We start from the raw sequence: 18,104 nt of genomic DNA, 5'->3' as shown, positions 1-18,104 counted from the left end.
AAGAATCACTTAAAGTATTTCCCCCCCAAAGCTGTCATTTTATTTGACCTTTTGTGACATCATGTTTTACTGTTGCTTTGTGTTGTATATCTCAAGGGTGATCAGCGTTAATTCCAACTTAAAAGTCCTTCTAACTCGTGAAGTGTTTGATAAAAGTTCCAGATTTGCAGGACACAGGGGATCTACCTTGCCCGTCCTTGAAAACAATGACCACCGTCCACTCGCGTTAGTGTCACTGAAGCCACTTGTTAGTCCTGACTGCTGTCTGGTCTAGTAACATTTCTCTGTCGATGTTTGTGATTTTTTGATACATCATCCACTGTATGTAAAACATGAACGTGAGCAGAAACGTCCGAGCGATTGCTTGTTAAAAAAAAAAAAAAAAGGGGGGGGGGGGGCAAAATTAATCGAGCTGCTCATTACGTGTGAAATTATGTGTAGTGACGTGGAGCGGAGTGAACTTGCTGCCGCATGTGACACGCGGCAGCGCAACACAGTGCTGTCATCCAAACTTAGCGGAGCCCCCGTGACTGACCGGCTAGCTGACAGAGCTCAACTTCTACATTTTTCTGCTGCCACTCTCTCGCTCAGGTGCTCCAACTTCCTCTCTGCGCTCTGTCAAGTGTTGATCGAGCGCGTGGATGTGGATTAAAGAGCGGGGTCCCACCGTCTGAGGCTGAACACCTGCACGTGGCGGAGGACTGCCTTCTTTTCCTTTGCTTGACCTTCATCCTTCCTCAGCTTCACTTCGCCTGTCAAACGAGCGCGGACGATGAGCTCATCTCTTCCCAAAAGCGAGTCGACCACCTCTCTTCTTAGAACATCGGGGCCCCACCGCAGGTCTGCCCACGGGGATCGCGGTCCCCACGGTCATAGGAGCCAGCGCTCTCACCACAATCATCCCGCCGGAGCTGGAGGCAGCGAGGACGCGGTCTGGAGGGAAGACTGCGAGACCAGTGTGCGGAGACCTCTCTGCCAACCAAGACATGCCGACTCTCGACATTTAAGTGACCATCATCGGACGCCGAAAAGTCATACTCACCGGCAGCCGACCACCCTGGCTGATGATGAAGATGATGAAGAATACACTCAGGAGGATGTGGGGCACAGGATGAACAGGCATCAGAAACAGCACATCGGGTCCTCGAGATCCAAACAGTCTCATCATCATCATCACCACCACGACTCCACTCGAGGTGAGGTGCCTCCCGCTGTGCAACCGCAGGTCGGATCCAGACACGACAGGAGAACCTCACCAACCCCATCTTATCCAAAACACCAGGACGATGCAGCTTTCTTCTTCGAGTCCAGCGAGAGAGTCGTCACCGGGTCATCATCCAGCCTCAGCTCAGACCTACCTGCGACAAGCGCACCTGTCCGGCCAGCGGCCAGCCGCAAAACCAAAAGACTAAACGCAGCATCCTCTGAGTATGACTCCAGTCTTCATCCAATAGTGAAATCAGTTTTTGGGCAGGTAAGGAGGTTTGTGGGGAGGGGAGAACATTTAAACTTCGAAAGTGTTCGAAAGTTGATCAAAGTGGGAAAAATTGAATGTCATAATTAATTTATAGATTGACCTTCTTTAAGTTTTCTAAATCTTTTTAAGTTAAATTAAACAATGTCTTGTTTCGACATTAAGTCTGCAGAGCTTTGTTGTAGCATAATGCAAAGGGCAAAATATCAAGCTGTATTACTGCTCAGTAGCAGCATGAATAAAAAAAAAAGCAGACTCATTAACCAGAAGAAACTGGAACACTCGTTTTTTTTGTTTTTTTTTTAAAAATTATTTGCACTAAAGAGAAAAACGTTGTTATTCCCCCACAAAGATCAAAATCGAGTCTATTTACAAAGTGATGCAGGTTGCTCACTTTGAGGTCCTTACTGGATTGCACTACTGGATCTTCATGTTCTGTGTGGACATCACATTCAGACCATCTCCATTCACAGATAAAAAAGAAAATGTTTTGAAAGTCCATCCATCCATCCATCCATCCATCCATCCATCCATCCATCCATCCATCCATCCATCCATCCATCCATCCATCCATCCATCCATTGTCTTTTTCTTATCCAATTCAGGGTCACAGCAGATCTTTCAGTATAAAAGGACATAAATAAAACAATCCTAAATGAATAAAATAAATATTGCTCATTAGATATTCAGCTTTTTACTTGTGGGTTCCTGTTCGTTGCTGCAAAGGTTTGGTCCATTAACTGCAGCATACATGCTTTTCATAAGAGCTGCTGAAATTCAGCAGCAGGTTTCACAGGTGAGATGAAGGTGAGGCTGGACTGACAGGGTGTCACCCGTTCTGGGCAGATTAAAAATGAATGCATCTTTTCAGTCCAAATCTGGCTCCTGTTTGTTTTGGGTATCCATTACGTTCACGCTCTCTGTAGTCTTTCATGCATCCCGATATGAATGCAGTCACTTTCATTGTTGCTGTCACCTGAGTGACAGCAGGGGGATCAGCTTACCCCCCTGTGTGGAAAATGTTTCAGTGATGAGAGCCCGTGTGTCTCACGCACACACACAACGGTAAGTGAAGCGTTTGTAGAGATATCATTCGTAACATTTGCCAATAACGTGGTGAGTGACAAATGCAGGCTGCATCACTTCACCACCTGTTCACTTCCAAATAAACTAGTTTTCTACAAAGGGTGCCAAATTCCTCCTGTTACTCAGACAGATCAGGAAGCTGCACATTAGATTTTTCAACTCCCTCCACCCCATCTTTTTTTCTCATTTCACTTAAAATCCTTCTTCATCATCTTTGGATGATAAAAAGCTAAAGAGGAGACAATTACCTCTCAGTGTGCTAATGTGTTCTAGAAATAACTCCTCAATCCAGGCCAGAGCTTCAATCAGTCTTAGGGGTTCCAGTGAGGCAAAATCCATCCAGCGGTGTGCTATATAAAGTCTCCAGAGCTGCTGATGTGCATAGAATAAGGAGATCTGATATTTTCTGCCTAGATCCCACATGGGAAAAATTCAGATTTTTGATTCAGGGGAACAGTGAGGAAGAATTACATTTGTGAAAGCTAGAAAAAGTATAAAAAGCTACAAATGTAATTTGAAAATGCAGGCTTACCAAACCAGCAAACCTACTGTAATTAATTCTGATTTTGGAAGAAAATAATCAAATTCTCAAAGTGCTTTGTTTTGTGATATCGCCCGGAAGTTCAGTCATACCAAACACGGCCGTCAAAAGCTAAAATGAATTTGTGAGTGGACGCGAACTAGTTGTGAGTCTGTGTGCATCAGTGTTTGTGTGAAGGAGCCAGCAAGCGAATGATGCATGTGTGAGGACAAAAAGTGAAGAAAGCTGAGAAGGCTTATGCAGGCATGCTTTCTTATTTATTTATTTCTTCTTTTGCACCTGCTCAGCGTCTTACCTAAGCTGTTTCATTTATTTGACAACACAATCGTCATAGTATGCCCTTTAGTACTTCTTAAATCGGGATGCGGCAGCTTGACACCGGGTCCAGCAATGAGGCATTAAACTCCCTGCAAACTCTTTCTTTTCATATTTTCTTATGTAACATCAAGATCTGCACACAATCCTAACAGAACACACTCGCTGCATGTAGAGAAGGCTAAAAATAGCCCAACAAGACCTGATTATGAGAGACTGGAGGAGGGCAGGGTGTTTTTTTCCTCTTTTTATTACTTTTTGTTTTGTCTTGGCAAAAATATTCAGGCTTCTGCAAGTGCGCTTCCTGATTGAGAAAGACGGTGAATGTTTTTTCAAGCCGTCATCTTAAAATTCACATTTTAATACGTGAATCATGATGACTCATGATGACCACAGAGGCAAGTGTGGGGGTTAGAATAAGGACAAATGTGTTTTGCCGCTTGCATTTTGCGGATCGTTTGTTATAGGGAGATTGTGGCACTGTGATTCACTCAAATTTTCTATCCTTAGAGCATCCGTGCACCGTAATTAGCTCCCATTATCCCAGCACATTCTGGCCTTTGAACCATTCGGGTTTAAAAGGACACCTTGATCGAGGACAGAGCACTTTTACGTCCCAGTAGAAAATTTGTTTCTATTTTAAGAGCCCAACTACAGCTCTCGGTTTTTGTGACCTTGTTCTGCACACTCTCGCAGGAAATGTGGAAATGTAGTAGAGAACTGTTATTGAAAGATGTGTGATGAGAAATTATTATGAAGAGAAATCTCTTATTTTTTTTCTAAAATAATAGTTGAAGGATGTGCATTGACCAGCAGAGGGAGCAAGTATCATTTGTACCAAGGTTTTTGAGCTGCCAGTGTGTGGGTGAGGGAGAGAGGGGGTGGAGTGGGGGGAGAATGTCACATCAGGGAGCCAGGAGAAGCGAAAGGGCCGGAAAAGAAAGTGAAGGGAGCGGGGAGGAATCGCATAAATGAGGGGGACAAAGGATGTAAAATAGGAAGAGTGTGCGCCTTTACTGGCAGACCTGATGATTGTTATACCAGCAAACGCTCATCACCTCTTACTTCCTCGCTCCCACCTGAAAAGTCTAAAGACAATCTAAGGAAAAGGTCTTAAAACACAGATTAACTCCACTTCCTGTTACTCGTCTTGTACTCGCACGCACTGATGTTTCCTTCTCTTCCTTTCCTTTTTCCTTTTTCCTTTTTTGACCTGGGTCATAGTGACGTCTGAGAGGGGATAAAAGGAGAGTGCCTACAGGGGGGGAGCACAAATGAGTAAAATGAGGAGAAAGATCAGGGTGAAAATAAGAAGAACAGACGCCTCCTTCATATCTAGAACATACAAAGCTATTTTTAGACATATGGTAGATATATTTATATCTCCAAGAAGGAGGTAAACCCCTTTTTTGAGATGAGGATTAGAGGCCCGTGCACACAAATGCACATGCTACATTATGAAGTGTGTGTGTGTGTGTGTGTGTGTGTGTGTGTGTGTGTGTGTGTGAGTGCATGTGTGCCCATGTGATGATGCTAAATATTGATGCAGACCTGAGGCTGAAAGGGAAAATCAGTGTGAGAGACTGCGAGACAGACTAGAAGGGATAAATGACTCAGAGGGAGAGAAAAAAAAATCAGCAATAACTGACATGCAATAAAAAGACACATATGAATATTTTTCCCCTGCTGACACACTGGATGTTTAACTCCTCTCACATAAAAGCAGATGTTTGAAAGAAAAATACTTAAATACTGACTATAATCTGACTCCAATGAATGAATCAGCTGCAGGATAAAAACTGTGACGTCTCAACCCAAACACAAGAAGATGACGCAAGTGCGCACTGCGTGTCTTTTCACCGCTCGGATGTCCTTTGATGACGAACTCACAAACAAACCACATGAATTCTGTGGTCACAGTCTCCTTGTTTGTGTAATATTAACTCGGTGGCTTTAGAGGACAACGGCTGGTGAACTCATGTGAGCTTATTATTGCATCAGTCCCCTCCCTCACCCTTCTACTTCTCTCAGCTCATTTAACACAGCTGATGGCCGAGGATGGATGAAACAGGATTATGTTTGACCTCAAATCTCAAATAAATCGCAAAGGAAACGATTAATATTCCTGTTTGATTTAGATTCCTGCCTTGTGCGCGTATGTAGACTCTTGATAAATGGTCACCCCATAACCATCTGATACTAATATCAACGAAAGTAAATAACTTGCTTCTTAGTGGGTAAAGTATCCGAGAGTGAGTATGATGGAAAAGGGAAAGGATACAGCAAAAAGAGAGAGAGAGGGATGGATCTCATGCCCGTGCACACTACGGTGTGACATTATAAGAGCTGACGGCTCCTGTGTCTGACGTCTGATGTGTTCTGAAGTTCACAATGAGCCTGTGGTGAGAGGCTGGATGAATCACCCAAGGAACAACGCAGAGGAGCCGCTCAGATATTGAATGGGAGTTAGATGTGAAGCAACTTGGGCGTGAATGTGTTTATTAGAACATCAGTGAATAGACAAGGTCGGACAGGAGGGGGAAATATTGATGCACGTCAGTGCCGCAGCGAACGACTGTTAAGTTACCACTAGGTGGATGTTTATGACAGAAAGAAGAACTTTTCCCGCATAAAATGACGACTACCAAAATCCTAAAAGCTTCTCCTCAGTTTTCTTTTTAAACATTACCAACATAATTAGATTTGCTATCAAATAACAGCTTGGTTTTAAGAAATAATCATTCATTTTATCATATGCAAAAAAACCAAACTGGTCATAAATAATAAATGTTTAAGGCAGAACTTGTTTACATACCTTAAAATATGCCTCAGAGGGAAGGGCTTTTACTTAAGAGGGACATGTCAATAAGAACATGTCTGAATTCTCACTTAAAACTCCTGCAATAAACACGCTGTGCATTTTAAAGTCATGCAATATATGTACAGTATGTATCACCAAATCACAACAATAGTCCCTTTAAGGCACTTTATATTTTAAGGTAAAGACGCTACAAAAAATAGAGGACACACTAACAATTAGATGGCCCCCCTAAGCACTTGGTGACAGTGGGAAGGAATAACTCCCTTTTAAGAGGTAGACACCTCCAGCAGAACCAGGCTCAGGGAGGGGCAGCCATCTCCCGTGAGCTGTTAGGGGTGAGGGGAGGAAGACGGGACAAAAGAAACACTGTGGAAGAGAACCAGAGGTCAATAATAACTAACAAGTAAATGCAAAATGGTATGGAAACACATATAGTGAGACAAAATGAAATGAGTGAATTAACTTTAAGCTCATATTTTTGTTTGTTAAGTTTTTATTGCACCCTGGAATTAAAGGTGCAGCATTTACTTTAAATGTGAAGCCTAGTAGGACAAAGTGTTGATCAGTCAATTAGCCCACATTTGCATTTGCATGCATTTTCCTTTTCACTACTGTTTTTACAGGGGCTTCATTTTTAGAAAGCCACATTTTTGGTCATTGTGCCTGACAACAAATGTATGCTTGTGTGTGTGTGTGTGTGTGTGTGTGTGTGTGTGTGTGTGTGTGTGTGTGTGTGCGCATAAGATAGGCTGAGAGAGAGCATTTATTTTCCGTCTGTGTGTGTTTGCATTTGCACACACTGATTTGAATCCTCCAGCGCAGTGGTTCAGAATCCATGTGTCATTTCTTGCACATTTTAGCTTTGATCTGAATCCGAGCCCTTCAAGCTTAACGTGACTTTGTGATGCTTCTACGTCTTTGTGTGTATGTGTGTGGTCGACACATACAGGGAGAGGGAGAGAGAGCAGGGATGGATGCTGGGGGTAGAGTGGTGGGAATAGGGGGGAAGAGAGAGCGTGTGTTATATTTTTAGCTCCACAGCCCCACATCCAAGAGTGTCTAATCGAGCGTGTGTACGAGTGAGAGAGAGAGAGAGGGAGAGAGAGAGAGAGATGTGTCTGTGTGTGCATGTGCGTGTGTGCATGTTTGGATTAGTGTCTCCAGCATCTTGCTCAGGGGAAGGTAATATGCTTGTCCGAACGAGCTTCTTCTGTCACATTCGTATAGATGGTTTAGAACTGTGGGGTGAGCAGGACTTGGGGGAGCAATTGAGGGGGAAAAGAGCATGAGACAGACTGACGGACAGAGAGAGAAGAGAGAGAGAGGGAGAGAGATAACAGAGACAGAGAGAGAAGAGAGAAAGGGTAGAGGGAGACACAGTAGGAGAGAGGATAGAATGAATAAGCAGTCTTTCTTTTCTACTTCTGGCATTTGCATCTCGAGCTGATTACATGCATGCTTCCTCTCTTTCGCGCATCTTTGTGTTTTTTCTGACCTGTCCGTCATTCTTGTTTACATATTTCCCTCCCTTTGTCTCAGTGTCCCTCCCCCTCGTTCCAGTGTCCTTGCCTCCAGGTCCTCCCTGCACACTCCTCTCCGTCCTATTCCCCTCGTACCTCCTATTATATCCCTGCTCTTCTCCCTGCCTTCTCCCAAATGTCTTCCTTTATTAGTCAATGACCCACTGAACCCTCTTTCGCTTTCTAATCACTCTTATTCCCATGCATGCCTGGAAACACTTGCAAACACACATGCATACACGTGCACTTACATGCAGGCTCACTAACACAGCCACAGTTAGAGAGAAAACATAAGACAGGAAGATTTTTTTTTTTTTTGGTTTGTTTGTTTTTGCAATGGGCAACTCTGTAAAGTCGCTTAAAATTTTCACCAAGAAGGTAAGGTCCGCTTTGAGGTTTTTCATTCTCCTTGAATCTCCTCCTTCCTGGTGCATGTTTTTCTAATGGTTTGTCCCCAACCTGACCGATGGCTATTTGACTGGATCTGCACTGACTGAGCTGGCGTACTGTTAGATATTTTACATTCAGGCTGTGTGGAGAATAACAGCAGAATAATTTAAGATTAAAGCTCGTCTCTTATGTACTTTTAGCCAAGTCAGGAGCTTTTAGTTTTGATCTTTAAAACTCAGTCTGCATTTACACGTTGACATTTTTAAGGACTTCAGAAAGATTTCTCTTTCCTTATCAGTGCATGTATTCACATAGAGGTTCAAGGGGCTGGTCAGTCCTCTTGGTTGACCTGTCGACTGCATCTGTGAATTAGGATCACATCACTTAAGGTCAGTCAGGCTGCACACCACCTTATCAGCCAGGTGAAGATGCTACCTTGTTGAACAGCACCTGCAGGATGCGATCAGGCAGTGGAAATGTTGCAAACAGGTGTGCTGTTTTCACTGGCTCAGAGTCTTTGGGCTTATTAATACATCTAATTTTGGATTACATCTTTCACGTATCAGCGTATGCTTGAATAGACCGTCAGTGTAGCAGGGAGACAGACCCACGAATAGAATTTCCTTTATTGCGCCAGCTGCACATCCTTGAGGAAGAACAATATGACAAGCAACTGTTGATGCCATCTGTGCAAAAATTGGTTGGAGTGCTGAAGAAGTTCTTGCTTGACTTCAGCGTTTCTTTGACATCCTCTCAGATTTTTCTTTGGTCTTGTATGTGCATGTGTGTGCGTGTGTACGTGTATTTTCTTTTTTAGTTATATAAAAGCTAGCGCATGTGTTCATAGTACTTTTCTGGCACGATATAGCCACAGACAGCCCCGCTCCATGCATCACTTGGTCAGATTACCCAGTGGGCATCCGCTCCTGTGGTGAAAACTGTAGGAATGCACGAACTGGCAGGACGACTGGCATGGTAACAGATGGAGTGTGAAGGTCATTTGTAGAGCGCATAATAGTGTGTGTTTGTGCATATTGCACAAGCATGCATATTAATTTTTCATTGCATATGCATGCAGATGTCTTGTGCTGACAGTATAAAGCATCTGAACGTTGTACAAATTCATGTCAGAAAGATTTAAAACAACAGCAAAATGGTCCGCTGGTAACTCGTTGTGATATAACGTCTACTTCTCTACCTTTTAGCTTTAAATTCCTGCATTGAGTTGGATGTTAAAGTGCAGTAATTCAAAACTAGATCAATGTGACATGTTTTATAAGAGATATTAGTGCATTAAAATTAGTTAATCTCATCTTGACCAAAATGCACATTAGACTCTGTTTTTTAAATAGCAATCTGAGCTGTGTTGGTCTGCAGCTGGACCTTCTGGACCTTATTTGGCTTAAAAAACAGTTTTAATTAACTTGTAGCCCTCTCGGTAATCACAATGACTGATGTGAGAGAACAACATTCGCCCCCTGGTTGATTGGCTAATTGGTGATTATAATTAAATGGCTGGCTGAACGTCAGCATCACCTTCAGGAAAACTGTTTTACAATGTGCACAAACCCCCCAAAAACAAAACAAAAAAACAGAAAACTAGCCACTTCTGGGTAATTTTAAGTAACAATCCCAGCAATAGTGCTGTAGCTGACTTGCATGGACTCACTATAACACTCTAAATGCCCTTATTTGACCTCGTGCTGAACTAGAAAACCGTACTACTGTTTACAGATTTGCAATCTAAAAATAAATTGCGTCAGTCAAAAGCACAAACATTCTTGTAGAAAAAAAATATTAAGAAATTCTTTGATTTTAGTAGAGCTTGGGTCTTATTTTGTTAGTTCTGGCCATTGCTTAGATAATATTGCACCCGCCATTTTCTGTGATAAGATCTGGGGAGCAATCATGCAATTGCTTTCTACTACTATTACTATTATTATTACAATTCATCCCTGTAGAGCAAAAAAACTGATATCAGAGTTAAGTGTGACCAGTGTGTGGAGTTGGACTTGTTGTTTCCCCACATCTCAGCAATTGTGGTGAGTGCAGTGTTATCGTAATCACTGGAAAAAATGGCCAAAGCTACTCAAGTCAAACCACATTGTGTAATGAATCAAAATGATCACAATAACCTGTGAGGACCATTAAAAAATGATAGGCACTATTTACATTAGGCTATTGCTTTGTGACATGAAAAGAGGCCTGCATCCTGCTCTGCAGTGTTCTGCTGTGCAGGATGGTTTTTGCCGGATGGATTTATACGTAGATGGCATCAGTTGCACTGTCACTATATTTTACACCCACTTATCTGTCACTGAGATCCTTTCCTCTGTCATGACTCACCTGACTCCACACTTTCCAATGACTGACAGACATATGTCTGTCATCTATGATCCTCCTCTGAACCCTCCCTCCTTCCCATCTCCATGTTGGCTCCTTGTTGAAACAATACCTCAACAAACTGAGTCACACTCTCTACCCCTGTCTTTGCCTCTTCATCCATATCCGGCTACCCACCGGATGCTTCTTCAGGACCAGAAGAAGAACTACAAAGCAGTGCAATCCTGTGAGGAGGGGGGATCTGGGGGGGCCTATCTTGAGCCACTAGTAGCCCTGGCCCAGAATGGAGCCAACATGCACAACGTACTGGGGCCTGCATGCATCTTTCTACGCAAGGGCTTCGCTGAGAGCCGGCAGGCTGTACGTAAGTCCAGAAAATATCATGTGCATGCATGCCAAGAGAGATTATAGCACACAATGCAGTACATGCACAACAACCAAATCCCATGTGTGTAGCAATCACCTTCTACTGTAATGTCAGCACTTCCTGCATGTATTGAAGAGCGGTCGGGCTTAGAAGATGGGTTTTTTTTTTTTTGGATAATTTAAGTTGAATGCTGAAAGGGCATGTGAGCATCTGTTATGCATGAGGATGGATGCATTTTGTAGCTGGATGGAGGATTATTAGGACAGGTTATGGCAGCGGCAGAAATGCTACTCACATGGTGATTATTTCTCTTCATCTATTCCCAGCAGCTGACAACACGACTCAAGGTCTTGTTATTAAAGCCAGGAGCAATGCTGAAATCCTCAGTGCGGACGACTCTTCTGATGATGAGCTCTCATATGGGACTTCTTAAAGGATACAGTGGTCAAGACTAGTTATTCTAATTCAATGGACTGACACATATTATTTTGTATTAACATCTTCCTTTAGTCTCTGTATTTACCCTAAATACTAACAATTTTCACTCATTGCGCACACATCCGTTCTAAAGACACAGTAAATGGTTCTGATTCTTTTCTGCTGCAACGAAGGCCATACATTTTGTTTCTGGTATTTCACTTTGATCCCACTGCCTAATTATAAATAGAAGACTCAATGTTTTATTAACTGTGTGATCCCACTAATAATTTCTTTCTCTCTATAGCTGGAGTGAAAACTGAAAGCTCGTGGCACTCTGTGGCACTGTGGTTGCCAATTTACTTTTTTACAGTGTCATTTTGTATGCTGGGAATTGGCCTGATTTTTTAAGATATCAGCAGTGTTTGGGTACTAACTTGCAATATGATCCTCCACAGGATCGAGAGCTGAGGCCAGAAGAAATGGATGGTATGCTATGTTGTTAGTAAAAAATAAAGAGTGAATTTTACAGTATTCTGAAGTAGTTTTCAACACATCTTTGTCACATTTACACTTAATTTCATTTGGTCTCAGAGCTGCGCGAGGCCTTCAAGGAGTTTGACAAAGACAAAGATGGGTTCATTGGCTGTAAAGACCTGGGGAACTGCATGAGAACTATGGGATACATGCCAACAGAGATGGAGCTAATAGAACTGAGCCAGCAGATCAACATGAACTGTAAGTTAGAAGTGTGCCTGTGTGCTTGATTCATTGCCAAATATGCATAAAAATTGAAAGAGAGATTTCACCCTAATATGCATTCACTTCTTTTATCCTGTAGCGCTGCTTATCCATCTAGATTGTTCTGATAAGAGCCGCCCAGTTTTGGAGAGATTGGCTGTAGAGATATCAGTCTTCTCTTTTATGTAAAGGAACCAAATGCACGTACCTTATGGTGGATGCAAACTAAACGTGACACTCAGCTTGTGTGTTCTGGCTACAAGATTTGCACAGCCACAACCGGATTACCCAAACCTTTATTTGGAAGTTTAAAAGGTTGCCATTTGACATCCTAGTGTTCTTCACAAAAAGAATCAGGACATTTTAACTCATGAAATTCCCACTTCCTTGGTCTCTGGTCATCACTACATATTGCCATCTAATACCGCTATATTAAAGGTAAAATAAGCAGCTTTACGGCCAATCAGAACATTGAAGATTGATAAATAGTGCTAGCTGCCAGGATTTTGGGGTAAACTGACCCTTTAAAATTAGAGTTTACTCTTCACCATTACTATTCATATGATAATGTTGAAATGAAGAAAACAAAATTCTGCCAGTTTTTGCTCATAAAAGCTGACATTTTATCCGTCAGTGGGAGGACATGTTGACTTTGAAGACTTTGTTGAACTCATGGGGCCCAAACTTCTGGCTGAAACAGCAGACATGATAGGGGTGAAGGAGCTGAGGGATGCCTTCAAAGAGGTAAGGAAAGGCGGGATTTTTTTCAATGCTATATTTTCATTTAATACCAATAAATATTTTTTGTTTTTAGTAATGTGTTTATTTCCCATTTTCAGTTCGATACTAATGGTGACGGCGAGATTAGCACTGCAGAACTCAGAGAGGCCATGAAAAAACTTCTGGGACAGCAGGTACAGAGCTGCTCTCGTGCCTGTAGCTTTCCATCCATCACTGTCCAGCCTGTCTGCTTTTAAACCTTTGTGCCACAGAAGCTCACACTGTCACACCAACCTGACTTTTCTAGGTTGGACACAGAGAACTGGAGGAAATACTGCGAGACATCGACATCAACGGAGATGGACGTGTAGACTTTGAAGGTAGAAAATACTGTGAAGTATGTCTGTGAACACAGTATAACCTTTTTTTCTGCTTTTGTCCTTCTCTCTCAACCTTCAGTCTATCTCTGAAACACACAGGCAAACAGCTATTTCACGTATAAGCAAAATCCCACTATGTGTCTGCCTTATATACCAATACCATGCTGAGAGTGAGGTGAGGGGATGAAGCAGTAGGTCTGTCTCAGATAATCTCCTTGCCAAAGGTTTATGTCACCTCATAGATTACCCACAGAGAGAAAGATGTATACAGCAGGATGCCGGGGAGGAAAATTTAAGGCTGTTTTGCTGTTCTCAGCAGTGTTACTAAACTTAGAGATACATAATTTCAGGTTTTTGGGTGAAGATCAGAAAAGAACGTACAAGAAGACGTGAGGCAGGAGAGAACCATCAGGTTGCTAATGAGGCTGACGAGAGAATAAATATGAATACTCAGCACTTGGTTATGCGCTCGAGTGCCTCGGTAATTGTTTTAAAGCTAAAAATAGATATGGAAGCAAATATAATTGGGTAGAAAAAGAAATGAGGTTTGGAAATTGCTCTCATAGACGGTATGAATTGGGGTCTACTCAGATCTACTTGAAACCTCAAGTTCAGCTCTGTTTTAGGATCCTGTAGTATTAGTATGTATCCAGTGCTTATTTAATATCGTGTGCATGCAAGTGGATCAGCGATTATGACTTTTATAAGCCCTGGTAACACCTGCAGACTGATTCAACCTGATGTGTAGTTTTGCTTTTTGATATCTTTATTAAACTTTAATTGATTTTTTTGTCTTTTACTGGGAACTTTATAGCTTTTTTTAAGCTTTTTTATATAGCACAGCAAACTGATATCAAGGGTAAATGTGACGTGTGCTGGACACAAACACAAAGCTCAGAGAGGCAGAACTCTAATAAACAAGGACTTATTTTGGCTGTTGCAAAGTGCCAAACAAGTCGAAACGCAAGAAAAAATAAATACCATGTGATAACACACAACTCGGCAAAGGAAAGGGGACACAGGACTATTTATATACACAAGGCTAATCACGGAGCTGGGCAACAGCCACAGTAAAACACGGACAAACAGAACGTGCATACCTGACTAATAACTCCACAAATAACAAAAAGCTGGAGGCTTATCACACTTTAAAATAAATGAAAAATCAAAACCTAAACCATAACTACACGTAAGAACCAAACGGAGATCAGGGAATAAATCTGGAGACATAACAAATACTGTCTGTTTAGTTGCTTAACGCTCCATCATCTCAGTGTTGTGGCTAGCATTTGGCGCTTTACCACTGAAAACAGCTGCCTGCTGCATCTGGAAACAATGCTACTGGAGATGTGAGAGTGGCTCACAGCAGTTTGTTATTCCATAAAGACAATATTTAAAGGTATCACCTGTATACACCAGTTTTGACACCTCAGTATATATCAATAAAGACATATCTTGTAAAGAAGGTCATGAAATATACAAGAAACCGCTCAGTTAAAAAAAAAAAGACCTTCAAGGGTTCCTCTCATTCAGCTTTTAGAGGAAGAAAAATCAAAGTGCTAGTCTGTGTAGCCAAAACAATGAGCTAAAAAACACAGAAATGCTAAACATAGCTGTATGAAATCCAGTGATCATTATCTTGTTTGAGCCCAAAATTTACCCAACTATCTTCAGACTAACATATTATTAGCCCCATGACATCATCAGTACAAAATAAAGGGCAAAAACTGAGTTTCTCTTACGTAAACTCATGAGCCGATGTGTCATTGACTATTTAACTTGCATATTTTCTTTGTTGACAGAGATAGATAGGCAGTAATAATACCCAAGTTAATGCATGGCCTAGAGATCAAGTCATGCTCATTTAGCAGCACACGATCTCTGGCGATATCATTAAGACATTTTTTTTGGAAGCAATATAAATATATTCAGCACTTTGAAGCAAATACAGGATTTCTCATATTCTGCTGCTACTGAGCAAGGTCAGCTTGTGCTCCAGTATCTCCAACAACCATACCGTAGTTCTGCTCCGTTTTGGCCACCACAGGAGGTCCCTGCACTGTGTGAATAATCTCTCCTTTGTTTAATTTTCAGAATTTGTGCGGATGATGTCTCGGTGAGTTCCTGGCTGAGAGCTAAAACGACAGCTTGGATTCTCTGTTGGGTTTTGGAGGAAAAGAAGTGCAAGTAGTACAGAATACTGATGAAGCTTGAACTTCTGAATCTGTCAATGAAGAAGACAGCAAAAAAAAAACAAAAACAAGAAAACATATCAAACCCTGCCCTGAAACTGCCACGCTGAAGCACAAATGCTGACGACTACAGTCGGGAGTAACACTGTTAAGAATAATATGCTGCTGCTGTTTCCAAGAGCACAAACAAAACCAATAGCTGCATTTCTGACTTTTGCAAAGTAGTTTTTACAAACGTATTTTCCTTTAACGACAACATTTCTAATGTTGATGTGATTTTTTCTCCTGACTCAATGGGTGAAGCTGTTTTGCTCACCTACAAACTACATGCCATTACACTTTAATAATTGTAGCAATTAAGAAGAAGCAGCAGTATGCCAGCAAACACCCGAACTCATACAGCACATTCCTTTTTTTAATGCCGAGCATATCTGAAGCACAAATACAAATGGCAATATAGAAACATGTTACGTGACCCCTGTCAAGCAGCGTGTTTGTGTTTTGTGCATACTGTTGTTTCTTTCCACCTTATGCTGTACATGTGTTATGTCACTGGAGACTATCGTGACCCAGTATTTGTTCGGTATATGTTATGTAGCACCGATACAGTTCTCATGACTTTAATAACATTATACCTATTTTACTGTGATATATAGACTATACATATATATTTATGTGTGTGTCATTGCCACTGTGCATAAGACTGATGGACTCTTTCAACTGCAACTTGCTAATCTTGAAGACAGGCCTTACTTTTTATATATATGCTGTGTTTTGCTATTTCTGAATTACTTCCGCGAGTATATTCAGAATACACAAAACATGTTTTGACACTGAGAAATCATCCACGCCTGACTGTGCAAGCGTGGGATCAACAAAGAGGTAAATTATAGGTGGTAAAGAGATGGGGTTAGTGCTTTTATTATCATCAGCGAGCTTTGATAATTTTGAGTTTCTTTGTGAGTTTTGCTGAGTGAACAAAATATTTGTGAAGTTAGAAAAAATCTCACTTGGTGCAACATTTACACTTTTACCTTTAATACCTCAAAATCAGTCAAACGACCAACCTCACTTTCGAACTCCCTCCTGGCACACGCTTATCTTTAATACACTGCACGGACAAAGCTATTGGGCCACCTATACACTACACCTAAATCCCATTTCTTAATTCCCACTCTAACTCTGTTTGAAATGCTGACTATAAGTGATAGGTAAGTTCTCTGTCTAATTTTGCTACAGTGTTACAAAGTCAAAGGATAAATTTAACTGAATTTAATTGAATTAAATGCACTTGATTGGTATATATTTAGATTATACAAAATATATTTTCCTTAATAATGACTTATTTGAATAAATTGACCTTTGATTTTATATAGTTCAGTTGCACTTTGCTCAAAATTATTGTTTCGTGTTTATGAGGGTGAAGAATCATTTTTTGTGTGTGATTGGTCGCGATCTCTATTCCACTTCAACCCAAAGGTGTTTGTCGGGGTTGAGGTCAGAGCTCTGCAAGTTCTCCCACACCAGCTATGCCTTTATGGACCTTGCTTCGAGTACATTGATGCTGGAACAAAAAAAAGGGGGCCTTACCCAAACGGTCCCCACTACGTTGGAGAATTGTCTAATATGTCTTGTTAAGATGAAGCTATGGGCGGTCCAATATTTTTGTCCATGTAGTGTACCAGCTTCCTTACCGTCATTATTATTTCCAAGGAAGCAGTGGAAGCTTCTTTATGGTAAAATAAAAAGCCAAAGAAAGTTTACAAACATTATTTGTGAGTCTAATCCAGTTTGGTAAGTAGATGCAATATTTTTCAGAAATTTGATGCACTGAATTACCTTTTCAAAACGACTGCGTGAAATGCGCTTTAGTTGTTGGGACAGCTAAATTATTTGTAGACTGTTCATGAATGGATGTGAGGGTATATGCATGCTGTTTAAAAAAAGAAGAAGAAAGAGTTGTGATTTTACTTGTTTTAACTGTGTGAAACTATGCATGCTAATAAACTACTGCAACTTGTAGCAGAATCTAAAAGAAATAAAGATTTTTATTCCAAATTGAGATTAGGCCATGTGTGAATGTGTGTTTCTTCTTAACCTCAAACACTGTGATGGGGATGTTTCCTTTCTTTCTTTTGACTGGAGTCGTGTCACAGAATTCACATTTTTATTGGACAATAAGATTCTTGTTTAAAGAAACTTTGAAAATATTGAGACTTGACTCTCAACAGACCTACTGTAGTATTTGCACTCCATACTAGCATCTGCTCACATCTTCACATAACAAAAAAGAAACCCTTGTTGGATGCCTCATTATCTTTCACTTCCACCCACTGCTTCCGGACTCTAGAGAAACCAAAAAGGAACATTTCTCCTCTTATGTGGAGTTTATTCAGAAGCAGAGACTGGAGGATATGTGCAAAATAGCTCCTTTATACAAATAGTCAGAGTCAACAGATAAATGCTGAGGTGGAGATAGAGTGATACAATCTGTGAGGAGTGAGAGTGCACTACTTGGAAATCTGAAGTTGCATGTTCAGTCTAAAAATGGTGAGACAGAAATACTTAATACTATAAAAAAAACTTAGAAATGATTTGGAAATATGCTCAATGGACATTTTATTGGGTACACCTTGCTAGTACTAGCCTTGATCCCCAAATGCCTTCAGAACTTCTTTTTGACCCATTGAATGGTGCTGGAAACTTTCCTCAGAGATTTTGGTCCGTACTGACATGATAGCATCACACAATTGCTGCTCATCCATGATGAGATTCTCCTGTTCTACCATATCCCACA

General features: G+C 41.2%; 1 protein-coding gene across 7 annotated transcripts; it reads left to right on the top strand.

Annotated features, from left to right (window-relative positions):
• The first annotated feature begins 442 nt into the window (after positions 1 to 442).
• Positions 443 to 17,369, top strand: cabp1b (calcium binding protein 1b). 7 transcript variants are annotated; one of them, XM_005934634.2, is made up of 8 exons: positions 443 to 1,474; positions 10,683 to 10,850; positions 11,733 to 11,763; positions 11,869 to 12,012; positions 12,650 to 12,759; positions 12,855 to 12,929; positions 13,043 to 13,115; positions 15,210 to 17,369. In XM_005934634.2, exons 1-8 carry the CDS (start codon positions 773 to 775, stop codon positions 15,233 to 15,235), a joined length of 1,329 nt encoding a protein of 442 aa, XP_005934696.1. In that variant the 5' UTR covers positions 443 to 772; the 3' UTR covers positions 15,236 to 17,369. The 7 variants fall into 7 exon arrangements, with proteins under 7 accessions (XP_005934696.1, XP_005934698.1, XP_042081730.1 ...); XM_042225796.1 differs by having other exon boundaries at positions 1,367 to 1,474; positions 10,683 to 10,854; XM_005934637.3 differs by lacking the exon at positions 443 to 1,474 and adding an exon at positions 6,626 to 8,135.
• The last annotated feature ends 735 nt before the right edge of the window (positions 17,370 to 18,104 follow it).

This window comes from Haplochromis burtoni, unplaced genomic scaffold (genome assembly GCF_018398535.1).
Source record: "Haplochromis burtoni strain Fernald_Lab_line unplaced genomic scaffold, NCSU_Asbu1 Contig_182, whole genome shotgun sequence".
Lineage (NCBI taxonomy): Eukaryota > Metazoa > Chordata > Actinopteri > Cichliformes > Cichlidae > Haplochromis > Haplochromis burtoni.
This window is presented reverse-complemented; position numbering and strand designations above follow the sequence as displayed.

What these genes read in the sequence shown, in the direction of transcription:
- cabp1b (XM_005934634.2), top strand. Translation starts at nt 773, where the DNA reads ATGAGCTCATCTCTTCCCAAAAGCGAGTCGACCACCTCTCTTCTTAGA. An exon ending in TCGCTGAGAGCCGGCAGGCT is followed by an intron (nt 10,851 to 11,732) that starts GTACGTAAGTCC and finishes GATCCTCCACAG; the next exon opens with GATCGAGAGCTGAGGCCAGA. An exon ending in GAGGCCAGAAGAAATGGATG is followed by an intron (nt 11,764 to 11,868) that starts GTATGCTATGTT and finishes ATTTGGTCTCAG; the next exon opens with AGCTGCGCGAGGCCTTCAAG.